Source organism: Quercus lobata, chromosome 10 (genome assembly GCF_001633185.2).
Source record: "Quercus lobata isolate SW786 chromosome 10, ValleyOak3.0 Primary Assembly, whole genome shotgun sequence".
In the NCBI taxonomy this organism is placed as follows: Eukaryota; Viridiplantae; Streptophyta; class Magnoliopsida; order Fagales; family Fagaceae; genus Quercus; species Quercus lobata.
This window is the reverse complement of record NC_044913.1, coordinates 34301953-34320007: the sequence shown is the minus strand read 5'-3', so window position 1 is coordinate 34320007 and position 18055 is coordinate 34301953. Positions and strand designations below refer to the sequence as shown.

Genomic DNA, 18055 nt, shown 5'->3' with positions numbered 1-18055 from the left:
TCTAACTAATGTTTTCCATATCGAATTACTATTTTATTGTTACTGATCTTTATAAGTGGAAAAAGATTGTTTATTGTTATAATATATTGTTTCTACCTATTTAGTGTATTTTGGCTAACTAAAGTGGTTATTATTTTATTTAATGATTACATCATTATAGTGAAATGTTTTATTCTTGACAGTTTTATAGAATATATTATATTACTATTAAAAGCTAGTTGTAAATGTTTTGTAAAGACTATGCTTTGTCAATGATACTAGTGGTTGTTTTGAAAGACATCCTCATGTTATGTTGTCTCTTATTGGGCTTCTAGCTCACCCCCCCTTCTTTCCATCCTTTCAGATTAGAGCAGTGGTATATCTTTTGTTGGTAGATCAGTGGAGCCTTAGATTGACGACTTCTTTTTGGAGCTATGTTAGTTGGTGAACTATTTTAATATTTTTTTGGATAGTGAGTTTGACATTTGTGGAACTATTTGAGATTGTATTTGGAGACTTTATTGTTAAGGTTTTTTTTTTTTTTTTTTTGTTTTTATGGATCTCATGGGAAAGATATTGATTATTTGAAGTTTATTTGTGGATATTTAATTACGCTCTGTTCCATTATATTGTTGTTGAATATTTCTAAGATAGGTTATGCTTTTAAATCCTGTGTATGGGTTTGGGGTGTTACATTAATGAATTGAAGAACTTTGCAGCCAACACCCTTCTCAAGTTGGTGTGTAAGCCACATACTAGGATCTGCGCATCGAATTGGTTAGTCACGTACTGGGAGTTGTGCATTGAAAGGAGAGATTGTCATAACAGAATAAGTCCAATTGGGTATTAAGGTAAGGGTTCAACTATAGGTTGGTATAAGGTATTGGGATTCATTTACTTGTAACCACTTGTTCTAAAAATTGTGGATTCTTAGGAGTGGTGACCTTAAAATCACCCGATGGGGTTTTTGTCGTGAAAGTTTTCTCCATTCTTAAACAAATCAACATGTCAATTTATTTTCTACTGCATATTAACTTAGTTGGTGATTTGTTTGTTCTACCACGCTTATTGTATGCTAATTGAATTAATTAATTAACTTGGCTAATTAATTGGTTAATTTATCACAAAGGGTCAATACATTCTTGGCCTATCAAGTGGTATCAGAGTGGGCATACTCTGATTAGGTTTGAATCTTTACTGTGTGATCCATTGACCCCTGTTTGTCATGGATAGAGGACAGTCTCTTATTATACCTCATTTATTTGATGGCACTAACTATGCATACTGGAAAGTATGCATGAGAGCTTTCTTGCAGTCATTAGATGAGAAAGTGTGGCAAGCTATGGAGATAGGCTAAACTAAGCCAAAGGAAGCACCAGCCGATTGGGATGATGCTAAGATCAAGGTAGCTAACTTCAACGGAGGGTATTGAATGCTTTATTCAGTGTGGTCACGAATGAGGAGTTCAAGAAGATATCCTCTACTGAAACTATGAAGGAAGCATGAACTATCCTCTAGACAACCTATGAAGGAACCAAGGCTGTCAAGGATTCAAAGCTTCAAAGGCTTACCATGAGCTTTAAAGAGATTAAAATGGTGGAGGATGAGTCTTTTGATGAGTTCTATGCCAAGCTGAAGGACATAGTGAACTTAGCCTTTAATCTTGGGGAAACTATTCCCAAACTCAAGATTGTTAGAAAAGTACTTAAACCTCTACCCAAGAGATTTCATGTCAACATCACCACAATTAAGGAATCGAAGGATATTGACAAAATTCCTCTTACAGAGTTGGTTGGAAATCTGCAGACCTATAAGTTGGGTTTGACAAGGATTGGGAAATCTAGTAAGGGCAAGAGCATGGCATTGAAGGCTAAGAGCAGTGACACTGATGAGTCTTTAGATGATGAAGATTCTAAGATGAAATCCTATATCACCCGACAATTCAAAAAGTTTATGAAGAATGGCAATGCTAAAGGATTTGACAAAGACCGCAAGCAGTCCAGCTCGTCTCAGTTCAAGAACTAGGACAAAGGAAAGAAGGATGCTAGGGATGACAATCAATACACTATTCCCTTAGGACCAAAATGCTTTGGGTGTCAAGGCTTCGGTCACATGAAACAAGAGTGTCCTACGTATCTCAAGACCATTGGAAAGAGTAAGACACTTGCTGCTACTTTGAGCAAAACCAAGCCTGAGGATGATTCTGATAATGATGATGATGGAATCCTAAATTCCTTCACTACCACTATAAATCCTACTAAGGGGATTGTTGAAGATGTGAATGATGAAGAGGACTTGGTGGATTCTAAGTTCGATAAAATGGATGATCAAGATGATATCCATACAGCCCATGGAAAATTGTATAAGGTGTCTGAGAAGTATGAAAAACTATATAGGCTGGCCACTAAGAAGCTGAGTGATTTGGAACTTGATCAAGAAGAGCTTTCCACAAAGTTTTATGAAGCCAATCAGACCATTGGAGCACTGCGGTTAAAGAACAATTTTTTGGCTGAAAAGACCAAGAAGCTTGAGGCAGAGCTGTTCCAAGTCAGAGCTCAATTGGAAAGGACTTTGAGTGTAAAGCTTAATGAGATGCTTAGCATTCAGAAATCTGCTTTTGATCGAACCGGTTTAGGGTATGATTTCTCTTCTCCTAGTATTGCTTCTACTAGTACTATTGTTTTTGTTTCTCCTACTAATAATGTTGAATCTGAAAACAATGATGTGAAAAATGTGTTAGCTAGTGAGAACATAGACAAGGGTAAATCTATCTTAGGAGCACCCACTAAGATGGATAAGAAAGCGACTAAAAACCCTAGGGCTAAGAACAAAAACACTAAATAGCCTAAATAGAAGAAGCAGCATCTTTATCATCACTGTGGAGCAACTGGACATACTTGACCTAATTGCTATAAGTGGTTAACCACTCAGCATAGCAACAGTATGATCTCATCGGAAAACTAGAATCAGATTCCATCCTCTTTTGCTCCTCTTGGAGATCTACTCAAAGCCCTCGTGTTCCTTTCAAGCTTGAACGGTTTCAATTCTTCCCCCTCACCGCCAGATCAAGGGTTTGCTAAACGGAAAGGTTCTTCCAAGGTGTGGAAGGAAAAACACTCCTTGTTTTTGATTTTGCATTACTTGTGAGTTTTTCTTTTATGTTTTGAGTTAATCTAGTTTTATGCATTGCTTTGTTTAACATGTTTTTGTTTGTTTATTTTCAATTTTGCTTTACTTTGTTTTTCATAAAAATTCAAAAAAAAAAATTGAAAAATTAGAAAAATACAAAAACAGTGTATATTCTGTGTACATTGGTACTTGTATACCTTGGATGGCCATTGAAACAATTTTTTCTAAACTTTGTATCTTTTGTAGCTTAGATAAGCATCTTTATGCACCACTAAGCAAGTGAGCTTTGTGGCTCGTGTTTGTTATGAGTAAGATTAAGTAATCTCTTATACTTAACACTCGTATCACTCTTTTTGACAGGAATGACTAGAAAATTCTAAGAGAAAGGCATAAATAATCATCTCAACACTATTGCCTGCCAATCATTAAATGACATCTGTATGCTTTGGCATAGCAAAAGTGCAATGTCAAAAGCTTAACATCATTGGACATTTCTTTTCTCTATCTTATATGCCCATGCATGGTTTGCTTAAAAGAAAAATATGCAAAGAAAAATAAAAGAAAAAAGAATCAAAATGCTTTATATATGTTTGCTAGCGTGTCTTCTAGGAGATGTAGGAGTTATAGGATGTACCTCAAAGGTGATAGTCCCCATCAAACAGTTATGATTGTGTGTGAGTTAAAATGATTTTCTCATATCTCAAATTTTCATAACATGTAGACATTTATGCAATCTTGCGAAGTTTTTCACACACATGTAATATTCTTTGCTACTCTTGAACATGTGCAAGTATAATGTGATTTGGCCATCACTAAGAATACATGTGTTAATGTATGCTCACTAAACTATCTTGACTTGTTTTGAAATATAAAATTGGTTAGACTTGTTTAGTGTGTATGTGTGTGTTTTTTGGATCTAAATGCTTGACATTTTTCTTGATGAGAAATGTTTTTGAAAGCTTAAAATGTTGTTTGGATCTTTGGTTGAGTAGTATGTTTGATTGCATTCATGTCTGTGTTTTTCTTCTCTTTGAAAAACTGTTTTTAGCAATCTTGACAACTTCTCGATACCTCTTGACAGCTAGGCTATCTATCGAACCTTTTGAGCTTTCTTTCTCGATAGCTGTTATTGCAATCTCGATAGCTACTTGATAGCTACTTGATCCATCGAGGAAGTCATATGCTCAATAGATGCTCGATAGCTTTTCGATCCATCGAGCCCTTTTTGTTGTGGAAACCTCTTGATAACTCCTCGATAGCTATTTCTCACTATTTTAATTCTCCACAGCTCTCGAGACCTCTCGATCCATCAAGAAATTGGGATTTCTATATAAAGGGTTAGCGCGATTTTTCTTCATTTCTCCCTGATCTCTCTCGACAGTTTTTGTGTTTTCACCTCCCAAAACCTTTCTCTCTCACTACAAATCTCAATCCTAGAAGTTTTTTGGCCTAAAGATCATTTCTTCATCTGGTATGATCTTATTCACTCTAATCTTATCATGCATTTCATGATTTTTGACCTAACTTTTGGGATTTTGGAAAAATTTGGGGTTTTTCAAAATTGATGAGTTTTTCACAAATTTTTGGGATGGGTTTTGTGTAAATGATTTTAAATCATCATGCATTGCATCACATTTGCATTTGTAACAATGTTCATGCATTTTAGATGTGTGATTACAATCTTAAAATGTTGTGTGCTAGTAGGATTGGATTGGGTTGAGCCTATGATATTTTTACTATTTCATGTCACATGTTCATGCATTTTTTATGCATACGTACCAATTTTTTTTTCTATCATATTGATATTGAACTGTTTGGTGCTTTTCTACGTCTCTCTCTCTCTCTCTCTCTCCCAATCTCTTTCTTGCGTTAGTTTGCTCTATGGCACCTAAATGCAAATCTACTCCGTCCCAGAACCCTCTTCATTCTGGGGCATCTTCTTTTTCTTCCCCCTCTGATCCTACTCCATCTCACGTCCAGTTCCGTGATGATAAAGCCTTTAAGGACTTTTCGGAGAACTTCTCACATTAAGGCATTCATTTGGAACGCTAAGTCGTTTTATCGGATTTTTCTGATACTAACTTTCCCAATGTTATCTACAGTAGGGGTTGGGAGTCACTGTGTGGCATTCTGGTCACTTGTCCCACCATGATCATACAGGAGTTTTACTCCAATATGTACGGATTTGATTATGCAGTACCTTATTTTGTCACTCGCGTTTGAGGTACACGCATCGTAGTCACTCTGGATATTGTATCCAAGGTGCTACATGTTCCTAGGGTAGCGTATCCTGACTACCCTGGCTACGATCATCTGAGGAATGTGTCCAAAGACGAACACTCGTCTCTTTTCTGTGAGACACTTTCTTCTTGGGGTGACCGTCAAAACACCCCTTGCTCGGGCTTTGCAAAAGGTTTGAGATTCCTTAACATGGTGATGACATGCATCCTTCATCCTTTGTCTCACTATAACTTTAACACAGAGCCTTGTGCTCGATTTTTGTTGTCCCTCCTTGAGAGGCTTATTATAGATTTTCTCTCTCACTTAATTCTTTCCCTCATAAATGTCTATAGGGATAGGGTAACTCGTGATAAGCTCATTTTTCTTTCAGCTATCACGAGGCTTCTTCACCATTTTTCTGTCTCCTATCCTGAGTCTCCTCATTTTACAGTTATATGTGCCATAGACGCTGCTACCGTCAAACAAAGTGAGGCCTAACTCGACCAAAGCTACCACGGATAGAGACAGCGACTCCTCCAGCTTCTTCCACTCCTTACACATCCATACCTTCTTCATTGGTGGGTGGTGTGACCCTCGAGGCAGTCATGGTGTAGCTGCAACACATGGATGCTCGCCTTGACACACTCAATGATGAGTTGTGTTAGGTGAACACCTGTGTTGGCCATATTGCTTGACGGCAAGCTCGCCTTGGTGGCTTCGTAGAGTCTCCCTCTCCTTCTCCAGAGACATCTAAGGACGAGGACGATGATGGTGACTTTGACGATGATGATGATGATGAGGATATGGATGCTAGCTTGCCCAATGACGATGAGATGATTGCTTGAGTTACTTACCCTTTGTCATTCGTGACAAAAAGGGAGAGTAGTTTTGGATATGGGAGTAGTCATGTGCATAGGGGGAGAGTTAGCATAGGAGATTTTTATTGGGGAGAGTGTTTTTCTCTTTGAGGGATGTAGTGAGGACTTATGTATTTTTTTTTTCTTTTCTTCTTTTATAGATACATTGTTCTTACTTTGTATAGCAAACCTTGTACTTATGATGTTATATATATATATATATATATATATATGATGAGGTTGTTATTACAGTTCTTTCTCCTATCTTTACATGTGTTGTTTCTTTTCTCTCTTTATGCACATGCTTCTTATTTATTGTATGCAATCTTTTATTTCTGTTTCACACTAAGATGCCTTGATGAGTTTTGTTTAAAGTGTTTTAGAAATACAGGTTGTCAAAGTCTTCTTGCATAAACTCTCTTCTTACAAAGTTTTTTCAAGAGTTTGTGTTAGGATAGATTTTATTGTATTTAACAAGTGAATATAAGTTGAGTGATTTATGACTTTCTTTTCTCACAACCATAAACATATATAAGGACTATTTTAAGGGTCGTCATAGCAGATGCACCTCAATGCAAAAGTTTTTGACAAGCATATTGTGAACCAAAGACATATGCCCTAGTCCATCTTTCTCTTCAAGAAGCTACTGTGTTTGTACACCGTAGGGTTTTATAACCAAGGATCTTCGTGATCTTCATCAGTTGATGAACTGAAGAACTTTGCAGCCAACATTCTTCTCAAGTTGGTGTGTAAGCCATGTACTAGGATCCGCGCATCAAATTGGTTAGTCATGTACTGTGAGCCGTGCATTGAAAGAAGAGATTGTCACTATAGAACAAGTCCAATTGGGTATTGGGATAAAGATTCAATTGTAGGTTGGTATAAGGTATCGGGATTCCTTTACTTGTAACTGCTTGTTGTGATAATAGTCGATTCTTGGGAGTGGTGATCTTAAAATCATCTGGTGGGGTTTTTGCCATGTAGGTTTTTCCAATTTGTAAACAAATCGATGTGTCAATTTATTTTCCGCTGCGTATTAACTTAGTTGGTGATTTGTTTGTGCTACTACGCTTATTGCATGCTAATTGAATTAATTAATTAACTTTGCTAATTAATTGGTTAATTCATTATAAGGGGTCAATACATTCTTGGCCTATCACTTAAAAACCCTAAAAAGCTTTCAATGAGTTTTCTTTAAAAAAGAACCTTTTTTCTTTCATTCCAAAAATGATTTTCTTCAGAATAAGCAAAGTTTTAAAAAGGGAATAATTTTTCCTATACCATTTTTCCTTCAAGAATAATAAAAACCATGGGATTTTTTGGATCTAAACCTTTTTTTTCTCTAAAAATAAAACCCATGTTGATGAGGATAAAAGGAGAGCTTAAACCACACGGACATAAAGCCGACGGTTTGATAATTTTTCTTTTGGGCGTAGCAGACGGTGCTTATGCTAACGGTCATAGGATCAGCTGACTCCGTGGTTGACGGCTCAAATGCTGACGGTATAATAAAGGTGACGGAGGTAAATTGAGGCTGACGGACCGGGCACAAGTTTACTTGCTTCCCACGCTAGATAATATTTAAAGAATCCCCATAAGGAAAAGATCCCGTAAAATACGCTCAAAAGGACTCCTATAAGGAAAGGACTTCTACTCCAAGGTAAAGAGGTCAACCTCCTACTAGTATAAAAGCCCAAGCATCCTCACAAACTGAGGTACGCATAATTTACCCTCTCTAGCACTCTAGAGCAGTGAGAATAGTTCTAACTTAACCTTCGGAGGGTGTTTGGCCGGTACCACACCGGTACTCTCTGCTAGGTTCTTCCTTTTCGTTGTGCAGGTGCCGTTTGATCGTACGAGGAACGTGTGACTCACTGGTGATACTATTTTCGGCTTCATCAGTTGGCGCCGTCTGTGGGAAACGTAGCACGTTCTCGCTTCCTAGACAAAAGAGTTACATGGTACTCACTCGCTCAATGGCGACAACCAACGACGCTCAAGAAGAAGAAGCCCCTACGACTGCTCTTGAAAGACAGGTGAGGACACTCGCCGCTGCCGTAGAGCGCCTCACCAAACAAAATCACGACCTAGAAGAGCAACTGAGACAGAAGAATGCAGCCCCCAACAACCAAGGAGCAGAGCAAGAGGGAACTAGCGCCGACAGGAGAAATCAGGAAGGCCCCCAGGCCAGCAACGCCCCGAGCAAACCAGAACGGCAGAACACGAGCATCCCCTCCCTCGCAGAGATTGCTCCGCCACTTGTTATCGCGGAGATGCAGGCCATGAAGGAACAAATGGAGGTTATGATGAATGCTCTCAAGGGACGAGTATCAAGCGACCTGGACGACCTTGTCAACCGAACTGACTCGCCGTTCACCGCCACCGTCAACTCCTACCCTTTACCAAGCAAATTCCGCATGCCACAAATAGACAGTTATGACGGGGTCAAGGACCCGCTGGACCACCTGGAGACCTTCAAGACCCTAATGCACCTTCAAGGAGTAGCGGACGCCATCATGTGTAGGGCCTTCCCTACAACACTGAAGGGCGCAGCGAGAATTTGGTTCAGCCGACTGGCACCAAACTCCATCGGCACCTTCAAAGAGCTCAGCGCTCAGTTTACCACACACTTCATTGGAGGCCATCGATACAAGAAGTCTACAGCGTGCTTGATGAGCATGAAACAGCGAGAAGATGAAACTCTAAGGGCTTACATCTCCCGCTTCAACAAAGAGGCACTCTCAGTCGACGAAGCCGACGATAAGATCCTTGTTGCGGCATTCACGAATGGCTTGAAGAAGGGAAAGTTTTTGTTTTCCCTATACAAAAACGACCCTAAGACCATGTCGGAAGTTCTTTACCGCGCCACGAAGTATATGAACGCTGAAGATGCCCTATTAGCTCGGGAAGAGAAGCCCAGGAAAAGAGAACGACAGGAAGACAATCGGCAGGACCAAGGCCGCAAGAAGACAAGAACAGGAGACCGGAGGGAAGAAAGACGCCCTAGACCAATGGGGGGAAGATTCACGAGCTTCACTCCGCTAACAGCCCCGGTGGATCAAGTCCTTATGCAAATCAAGGACGAAGAGGCTCTGACGTTCCCAGGAAAACTGAAGAGCGACCCCAACAAACGTTCCAGGGATAAGTATTGCCGTTTCCACCGCGACCACGGCCACGACACGGCTGATTGCTATGACCTCAAGCAGCAGATTGAGGCCCTTATCAGACAAGGAAAGCTGCAGAGATTCGTTAGCAAGGAGAGAGCGGATCCCCCCGCACAAGACCAGCACCCCCGACGGGACAATGAGCGACCGAGGCCTCCGATCGGGGATATCAGGATGATCGTAGGAGGAACGGCTGCCGCCGGGTCATCCAAGAAAGCCCGCAAGACCTATCTTCGGATGGTACAAAATGTTCAGCTGACGGGAGTCGTGCCGAAGATAGCACGGAGAGAAGGTCCCATAATCGGATTCTCAGAGGAAGACGCGCGACGCCTTCATCATCCACATGACGATGCGCTCGTCGTCAGCCTGCGTGTGGGGGACTACAACATGCACCGGGTGCTGGTCGACAATGGCAGCTCAGCGGATATTCTATACTATACAGCGTTCCAGCAGATGAGGATCGACAGAGAGCGGTTGATCCCAACCAACGCCCCGCTTGTTGGCTTCGGCGGGAGCCGGGTATTCCCATTAGGCGCAGTCACATTATCCGTCACTGTAGGCGATTACCCTCAGCAAATAGCCAGGGACGTGACATTCTTGGTGGTCGATTGCTCATCAGCCTACAACGCTATCCTCGGGCGACCTACGCTCAACTCATGGAAGGCAGTAACTTCCACCTATCACCTAATGATCAAGTTCCCGACTGATTACGGAGTAGGCGAGCTGCGCGGGAGTCAAATGGCCGCACGCGAATGCTACATAGCCATGATGGAAATGGAGGATCAGGTTCAGGCTTTAAGCATAGAAGAGCGCCGGACGGTAACAGAGCCGGTCGAGAAGTTGGAAGAGATATCCCTTGACAATTCCGATCCTAGTCGAACGACCAAAATTGGGACGCTCGCTGACACCACGATCCGTCAGGAGCTCATAACCTTCCTCAGACGCAATCAGGACGTATTCGCGTGGGATCATGAAGATATGCCGGGAATAGATCCTTCAGTCATGGTGCATAGGTTGAACGTATCGCCCGCCTTTCCACCTATCAGACAGAAGAAGAGAGTGTTTGCCCCCGAGCGAGACCGAGCCATAGCAGAAGAAGTCAGAAAGTTACGGGAAGCAAGTTTTATTAGAGAAGTATACTATCCCGACAGGTTAGCAAATGTGGTGATGGTCAAGAAGGCAAGCGGGAAATGGCGGATGTGCGTGGACTTCACAGATCTCAATAAGGCCTGCCCCAAGGATAGCTACCCCCTCCCGAGGGTCGATATCCTAGTAGACTCCACGGCTCAACACCAGCTGCTGAGCTTTATGGACGCTTTCTCGGGGTACAACCAAATCCGAATGCATGAAGCCGACCAAGAGAAAACGTCGTTCGTAACCAGCCAAGGCCTCTTCTGTTACAAGGTGATGCCCTTCGGCCTAAAAAACGCAGGCGCAACGTACCAGAGACTCATGAACAAAATGTTCGCGCAGCAGATTGGGAGGAATGTCCAAGTCTATGTGGACGACATGTTGGTGAAAGGCCGAAGGGAGGAAGATCATCTAGGAGATCTCAAAGAAACGTTCGACACACTTCGCTCCTACAATATGAAGCTCAATCCAGGAAAGTGTACCTTTGGAGTAACGGCAGGAAAATTCTTAGGATTCATGGTGTCTCAGAGGGGCATTGAAGCAAATCCGGACAAGATCCAGGCCATCTTGGATATGGCACCACCAAGAAACGTGAAGGAGGTACAAAGCCTCAACGGAAAGATAGCGGCACTAAACAGGTTCGTGTCAAGGGCTACGGACAAGTGTTTACCCTTCTTCCGAACATTGAAGAAATCCTTCGAGTGGACTGACGAATGCCAGTAAGCGTTCGAAAAACTGAAGGCTTACCTTTCCTCCCCACCATTACTAAGCCCGTCGCAGCCAGGAGAGGAGCTTTTTCTCTATCTAGCCGTCTCCCCCGCGGCGGTTAGCGCAGCCTTGATCAGAGAAGAAGAGAAAGTGCAAAAGCCCGTGTACTACGCAAGCCGAGCGCTTCATGGGGCCGAAGAAAGATACCCGCCCATGGAAAAACTTGCCTTTGCATTGGTTACGGCAGCCCGCAAACTCAAGCCGTACTTCCAGGCCCATACGGTGAACGTCCTGACTGACAAGCCTTTAAGGAGAGCAATGAGCAGTCCCGAGGCCGCGGGACGATTGGCATTATGGGCCATAGAACTGAGCGAATTTGATATTCAATACCGCCCACGGACTGCCATCAAAGGACAGGTCGTCGCCGACTTTATAGCTGAGTTCACTCATGATGAAGACAAGGGGGCAGCAGAATCCCCTCAATGGAGCATATATACGGACGGGTCATCTAACAGACAAGCCGCAGGGGCCGGCATTGTGCTATTATCGCCCGAAGGAGACACCATTGAATGTATGGTCCGTCTTGATTTCCCTGCCACTAACAATGAAACAGAGTATGAGGCTCTGATAGCAGGGCTCGACCTTGCTAAAGCGGCAGGAGCCACGAGGGTAGTCATCTATTGCGATTCACAGGTCATCACTAACCAAATAAATGGAGACTATGAGTGCAAGGGCGAAAAGATGAAGAAGTACCTTGGTGAAGTAAAGGCGAGAGTGGATGACCTAGAAGCTAAAGTTGTCCAAATTCCTAGAGAAGAAAACGAGCGAGCCGACCGCCTCGCGAAAGCCGCCTCAGCAGAACAAATGGTCATCCCTGGTAATGTACTCTCCTTCATACAGCTTTCTCCGCTAATAAACCTCAGCAACATGCAGGAAATATGCCCCGACAGAAGCTGGGCGACGCCGTTAATTTCATACTTGAAAAACGGGGTCTTACCAGACGGGAAAGAAGCCGCAAGGAGACTCAAGGTCCAGGCAGCAAGGTTCGTCCTGATAAAAGACGTCCTTTACAAAAGAGGTTTCTCCCGACCATATTTAAGATGCTTGGATATGGAAGAAGCTGACTACGTCATGAAAGAGGTACATGAAGGAATCTGCGGAAATCACTCAGGGTCCAGATCGTTGATACACAAGCTTGTGCGGGCAGGGTACTATTGGCCCACCATGCAGAAGGACGCCGAAGCCTACGTCAGGGCCTGCGACAAGTGCCAAAGGTTCAGCAACATTATTAGGCAACCAACCGAAGAGCTGACCCCAATGACGGCCCCATGGCCGTTCGCACAATGGGGCTTAGATATCATGGGACCCTTCCCTACAGCAGCACGACAGCTAAAGTTCCTGGTGGTGGGGATCGACTATTTCACAAAATGGGTGGAAGCTGAAGCATTGGCCACAATCACGGAGAAAAACGTACGAAGCTTTGTTTGGAGATGTATCATATGCAGGTTTGGAATCCCTAGAGTCTTCGTCTCGGACAACGGACGGCAATTCGACAACGACCCCTTTCGAGATTTCTGCTCACAACTAGGAATAAAGAACCACTATTCCTCCCCCGCCCACCCTCAGGCTAATGGCCAAGTCGAAGTAACGAACCGATCCTTGCTCAAAATTATCAAGACTCGGCTCGAGGGGGCAAAGGGTATATGGCCCGATGAATTGCCAAGCATATTATGGGCTTACAGGACGACAGCAAGGACACCCACAGGAGAAACACCATTCCGACTGACGTATGGAGGAGAAGCGGTCATTCCAGCAGAAGTTGGGCTCACAAGCTACAGGGTGCACAACCACGACGAAAACAAAAATGATGAGGCTATGCGACTACAGCTGGACCTAATAGACGAAATCAGGGCAATAGCAGAACAAAGGCTCGCTCGGTACCAGGACCGTATGGCTAAACATTACAACTCCCGGGTTCGACACAGGGACTTCCAGGTTGGAGACCTTGTTCTTAGAAAGGTCATGGGCGCCGCTAGAGACCCTACCCAAGGGAAACTCGGCCCCAATTGGGAAGGACCCTACAGAGTCACGTCGTGGCAAAGGAAAGGCACATACCATCTTGAGACATTGGAAGGAAAGAAACTGCCGCACCCGTGGAACACCGAGCACCTACGAAAATACTACCAGTAGGAGCGGCAGCACGAAGTTCAATTTTTCTTATTTTACAAAACTTTAGTCTCACTCCTCAAAACTATCATTTACTTTAATCTTTTGCAACAATTCTTCTTTTTAGCCCAAGGGGCAGGATTTGGTTTTAATTACTTTCATTTGAATGCATGACAATAAGAGGAGTTTTTCAGAAATTACTGAAGTGTATTTCTTCTACGGTCTACTAGGTTCGCGGCCAAAACCGCTAAGTCCATAACATACGGACCAAAAAGATGTCAAAGACATCAAAGCTAAGACCGACGGTCCAAAAGATGAAACAATCATCGTATGGACGAAGTCCTAAAAACTAAGGACTAATGAAGGTGTTAAATACACCAAAGCTAAAAAAGCTGACGGGCCAAAAAAGATGTCAGAGACGTCAAGGCTAAGGCCGACGGTCCGGGAAATCTAAAAAGCCGACGGTCCAAAAGATGAAACAATCATCAAATGGACGAGGTCCTAAAAACTAAGGATTAATGAAAGTGTTAAATACACCAAGGCTAAAAAGCTGACGGTCAAAAACGTCAAGGCTGAGGCCAAGAAAACGACGGTCCAAAAAAGTCAACGATCCAATAGATGAAAATATCATTATATGGACCAGGTCCTAGAACTAACGGACCTATAAGGCAGACGGTCCAATAGATGACGGTCTAACAAAAAAGTAAGACCCTACTTACAAACATGGTTCTAAAAAACCCATAGAAATGACAAAAAAGGGGGGCTAAAAAATCAAAAAGTAACAATCTCATCAAATAAATAGGACCATAAGAAATTAGAATCAGTATACATGTTCAAAAGCAACGGATACAAGTGCCATGAAAAGGGGCAGATAGAGTTACAAGTAAAAGAGCCCAATAAACAAAAGGGCATTTAAAAACATTGTTCAAAAATTACAATAGAAAGGCTAGGGTTAAGTGGCAGGAGCATCCTTGGAGACCCCGTCAGCTCTATCCTTGGCAATTTGTGCCGCATCTGAAGACTCGGCAGGGATAGTGACGGCTGGCTGGGCCAAAATAACTCCGACGTCATTAAGCAAAGAGTCCAAATTAAGGGGTCCGTCACCTTTGTCAGCAACAGTTTCACGAGCAGGAGTCATCGGCACGGAAGCATCCATGGTAATTCCGGATAGATCCAACTCTGGATAGGCTGACGCCACCTGTTTCAGACAATCGTCGAAACCAGTGCCATAATAATCAGCGCAGGAATCAATAAAAGACTGGGTTGTCTTGAATTTTTCGACCGCGTCAGCCCCAGCCGTCTCTACTTGTGCACGTAAGGATGGAATCTCCTCCTCAAGCTTCTTTTGCTGACCCTCAGCCTCTCCCAACTTCTCCTTTACATCCTTCAGCTCTGTGTTTAAGAGACGGACGGCCTCCTTATATTGCGCTTGCTGATCCATCAGATTGGCGTTAAGCCTCCTAACCCGAGAAACGACGCCTTCTTTGGCCATGCACCGATCTTGAAGTGCCTTTACACGAACCAAGGCCTGAATGAAGAACAACCGTCAGCCATAAAGCAAGGTAAACATTAAATTAATCGAAGTAAAAAGCATACCCGTGCTATGTCAAAGAAAGCTGACGCGCCCAAATCTTCCGTCCCTAGCTGAGCACAAGGGTCCAGATCCGTCTGTTTTATGAGGGATTCTACCCCCTCAACAGCATAATCCTTGTGGGTCAGCAAGCAACGGGGTCCCTCAGTGACGGGACCGGAAGAGGTCATCACTCCTTTCCCAGCACCGTGACCGGACTTGGGAGGCGACTTCATGGTAGGCCCATCCCCTGCACTGACGGCTACCTTCTTAGAAGGAGGATCGTCCTTTCCGTCAGCCTTCCTCTTAACTGAACTCTTCAAAGAGGAATGAGGGGTTGACGCTCCTTCTTTTCCCTTAGCTTTCTCCTCCTCCTTCTTACGGGCTGCAGCGGCCCTCACCCTTTGCCTCGCAGCTTCCATCTCTACACAAAATAAATTGACGGATCAGTAATAGCCGACGAAAGAAATAAACCGACGGGTCATGTAAGGCTTCGACTTACGTTTACGAGAAAATTCTTCCAACTTCCGAGCTTCAACCGTCGGCTCTGGACCCCCACAATACAAATGGAGAGTGTCTAGGGTGATCAAGTCCCTACACTTCCGTTGCTCAAGCGGTATGCCAAGTATCCGACGGATAAATTCCCTTTGTTCGTCAGATATCTCCGGACGAGCGCTAGCTGGAATAAAAGGGAGCAAAGGGTGTTAAAGGAGACGGTCTTAAGAAAACTCCCTGATAAATGAAAAAAGACGGTAAGAAGAAAGACAAGGGGGCAACCTGACTCCCTAATATAGGCCCAAGTGTTGTCAAAATAACCGCCGGGCAGTGTATCCCACTCACCTGGACGGCACACCCAGTCCGTCCCTTTAACGAAGAAAAATCTATTTTTCCAATTTCTATTGGAGTCTGGCATATCAAACACTAATCTTAAGCTCTTCTCACGTGGAGCAAAATGGTAGGTCCCCTTGGCAGATACTTTATGCTGGGGTCTGTAGCAATAAAAGAACTCGTCCAGCGAAAGCTGACGGTTCCCCCCACTCAAGCGACCCCAAAGGATCTCAGAACCAATAAAAATCCTCCAGGCATTCGGAGCAATTTGGCTGACGGACAATCCCAAGAAATCCGCTAGCTGACGGTGTAAAGCCGTCAGTGGTAATCTAAGGCCAGCAGCAAACATGGCATCGTACATCCCCACATCAGCAGTCCTCCCTGTATAACACTTCTCATTTTTTCTAGGGAGACGGATAGGAATGTGGTCTGGGATTTGGAAACGGGTACGCAACTCGTTAAAAACTCTGTTGCTCATCTTTGGAAGGAATTTATTGACGGCCCACTCCTCCGGGAGGATGAAGGGACGGTTACCTCCAGAACTCCCTGAAGTTCCATCACAGGACTCGTCGTCACCTTCATCCTCATTTCCGTCACTACTAACCTCGTTACCCTCGTCCCTACTCCCGTCACTATCCGACTCCTCGTCGCCTTCATCCCCGTTCCCGTCAACACAAATTTCCTCGTCTCTCCTCTCGACCTCAACCTCACTTAACATTTTATCCCTCACTTCCTCAACTTGGCCTTCTACATCAATACTAAGGGACTGGGCTGACGTTTCCTTTCCTGACGATTCAGAAAAGCCGTCGGACTCTTGACCTGAGCCAAAGAATTCGTCGTAGCCCGCTCCATCGCGGACTGACAACTGGTCACTCGACGCGTCACTCGACATCTGACTACCTACAAGTGACGGATATGCTCTAAGTTCCTAGACTGACTTTGTTTTTTCAGGCAAAAATAAAAAGGAAAAAAAAAAAAGCGAAGAAAAGGAAAGAGGAACTTACAGGTGAAGCAGATCTTGAACGGATGGAACGACCTTGAAAGTGACGGTGTTGATAGCAGCTGACGGATCAAATTGAAAGTAAGGGTGACGGATTCTCTCTTGAAAAACCAGCGAGGTTAAAATGATGAAATGAGTCAAGGGGGGTGGTATTTATACAAGAGGAAAAACGCACGGAAGGCGAGGCGACGCCCGCGCCCAGAAACGAGGCCAACGACTGAATGCCACGTGACCTTGCATTTAATAGCTCGAAGATCGAGGAGTCGTTCATATTTGATTTTTCTCTAATCATTTTCTAACTCCACATATTGACGGTCTTACTCGTCGAACATGTAGAGTAGGGGGCAACTGATGAGGATAAAAGGAGAGCTTAAACCACACGGACATAAAGCCGACGGTTTGATAATTTTTCTTTTGGGCGTAGCAGACGGTGCTTATGCTAACGGTCATAGGATCAGCTGACTCCGTGGTTGACGGCTCAAATGCTGACGGTATAATAAAGGTGACGGAGGTAAATTGAGGCTGACGGACCGGGCACAAGTTTACTTGCTTCCCACGCTAGATAATATTTAAAGAATCCCCATAAGGAAAAGATCCCGTAAAATACGCTCAAAAGGACTCCTATAAGGAAAGGACTTCTACTCCAAGGTAAAGAGGTCAACCTCCTACTAGTATAAAAGCCCAAGCATCCTCACAAACTGAGGTACGCATAATTTACCCTCTCTAGCACTCTAGAGCAGTGAGAATAGTTCTAACTTAACCTTCGGAGGGTGTTTGGCCGGTACCACACCGGTACTCTCTGCTAGGTTCTTCCTTTTCGTTGTGCAGGTGCCGTTTGATCGTACGAGGAACGTGTGACTCACTGGTGATACTATTTTCGGCTTCATCACATGTAAACCTTTATTTTAAACAATTATTTTTGTTTAAAATTGGATTTTCACATAAACGTTTTCAATACAAACCTTCTTTTCTTATAAAAATCGTGGGATTTTTAAATTCAAACCCTTTTTCTTTAAAAGAAAAACCCATGAGACTTTTTAAACCAATCTTTTCCCCAAATGTTCTTTTTTTTTTTTTTTGGAATTGTGTTTTATTCCTTTTTTTTTTTTTTTTTTTCAAAACAAACTCCTTTTTCTTAAAAAATTTATCATCAAAATAAAAATCATGGGATTTTTAAATCCAAACCCCTTTTCTTTAAAAGTGAAACCCATGAAACCTTTTAAATCAATCCCTCCCCAAAATTCTCTTTTTTTCAAAATTGGTATTTTTTACAAAAATATTTTCAAAACAAACTCTTTAAAAA

At 43.2% G+C, this 18055-nt stretch overlaps 1 protein-coding gene across 1 annotated transcript; it reads right to left on the bottom strand.

Annotated features, from left to right (window-relative positions):
• Nucleotides 1-14219: 14219 nt before the first annotated feature.
• Nucleotides 14220-16832, bottom strand: LOC115966088. The gene is made up of 4 exons (XM_031085427.1): nt 16757-16832; nt 15427-15603; nt 14951-15348; nt 14220-14882 (listed from the first exon to the last, which is right to left on the bottom strand). The coding sequence occupies exons 3-4, from the start codon at nt 15344-15346 to the stop codon at nt 14307-14309; spliced, it is 972 nt and encodes a 323-aa protein (XP_030941287.1). The 5' UTR covers nt 15347-15348; nt 15427-15603; nt 16757-16832; the 3' UTR covers nt 14220-14306.
• Nucleotides 16833-18055: the final 1223 nt, after the last annotated feature.

Coding starts and splice junctions, on each gene's coding strand:
- LOC115966088 (XM_031085427.1), bottom strand. CDS start 15,346: ATGGAAGCTGCGAGGCAAAGGGTGAGGGCCGCTGCAGCCCGTAAGAAG. Junction 14,883..14,950: donor CTTTCTTTGACATAGCACGG/GTATGCTTTTTA, acceptor TTCTTCATTCAG/GCCTTGGTTCGTGTAAAGGC.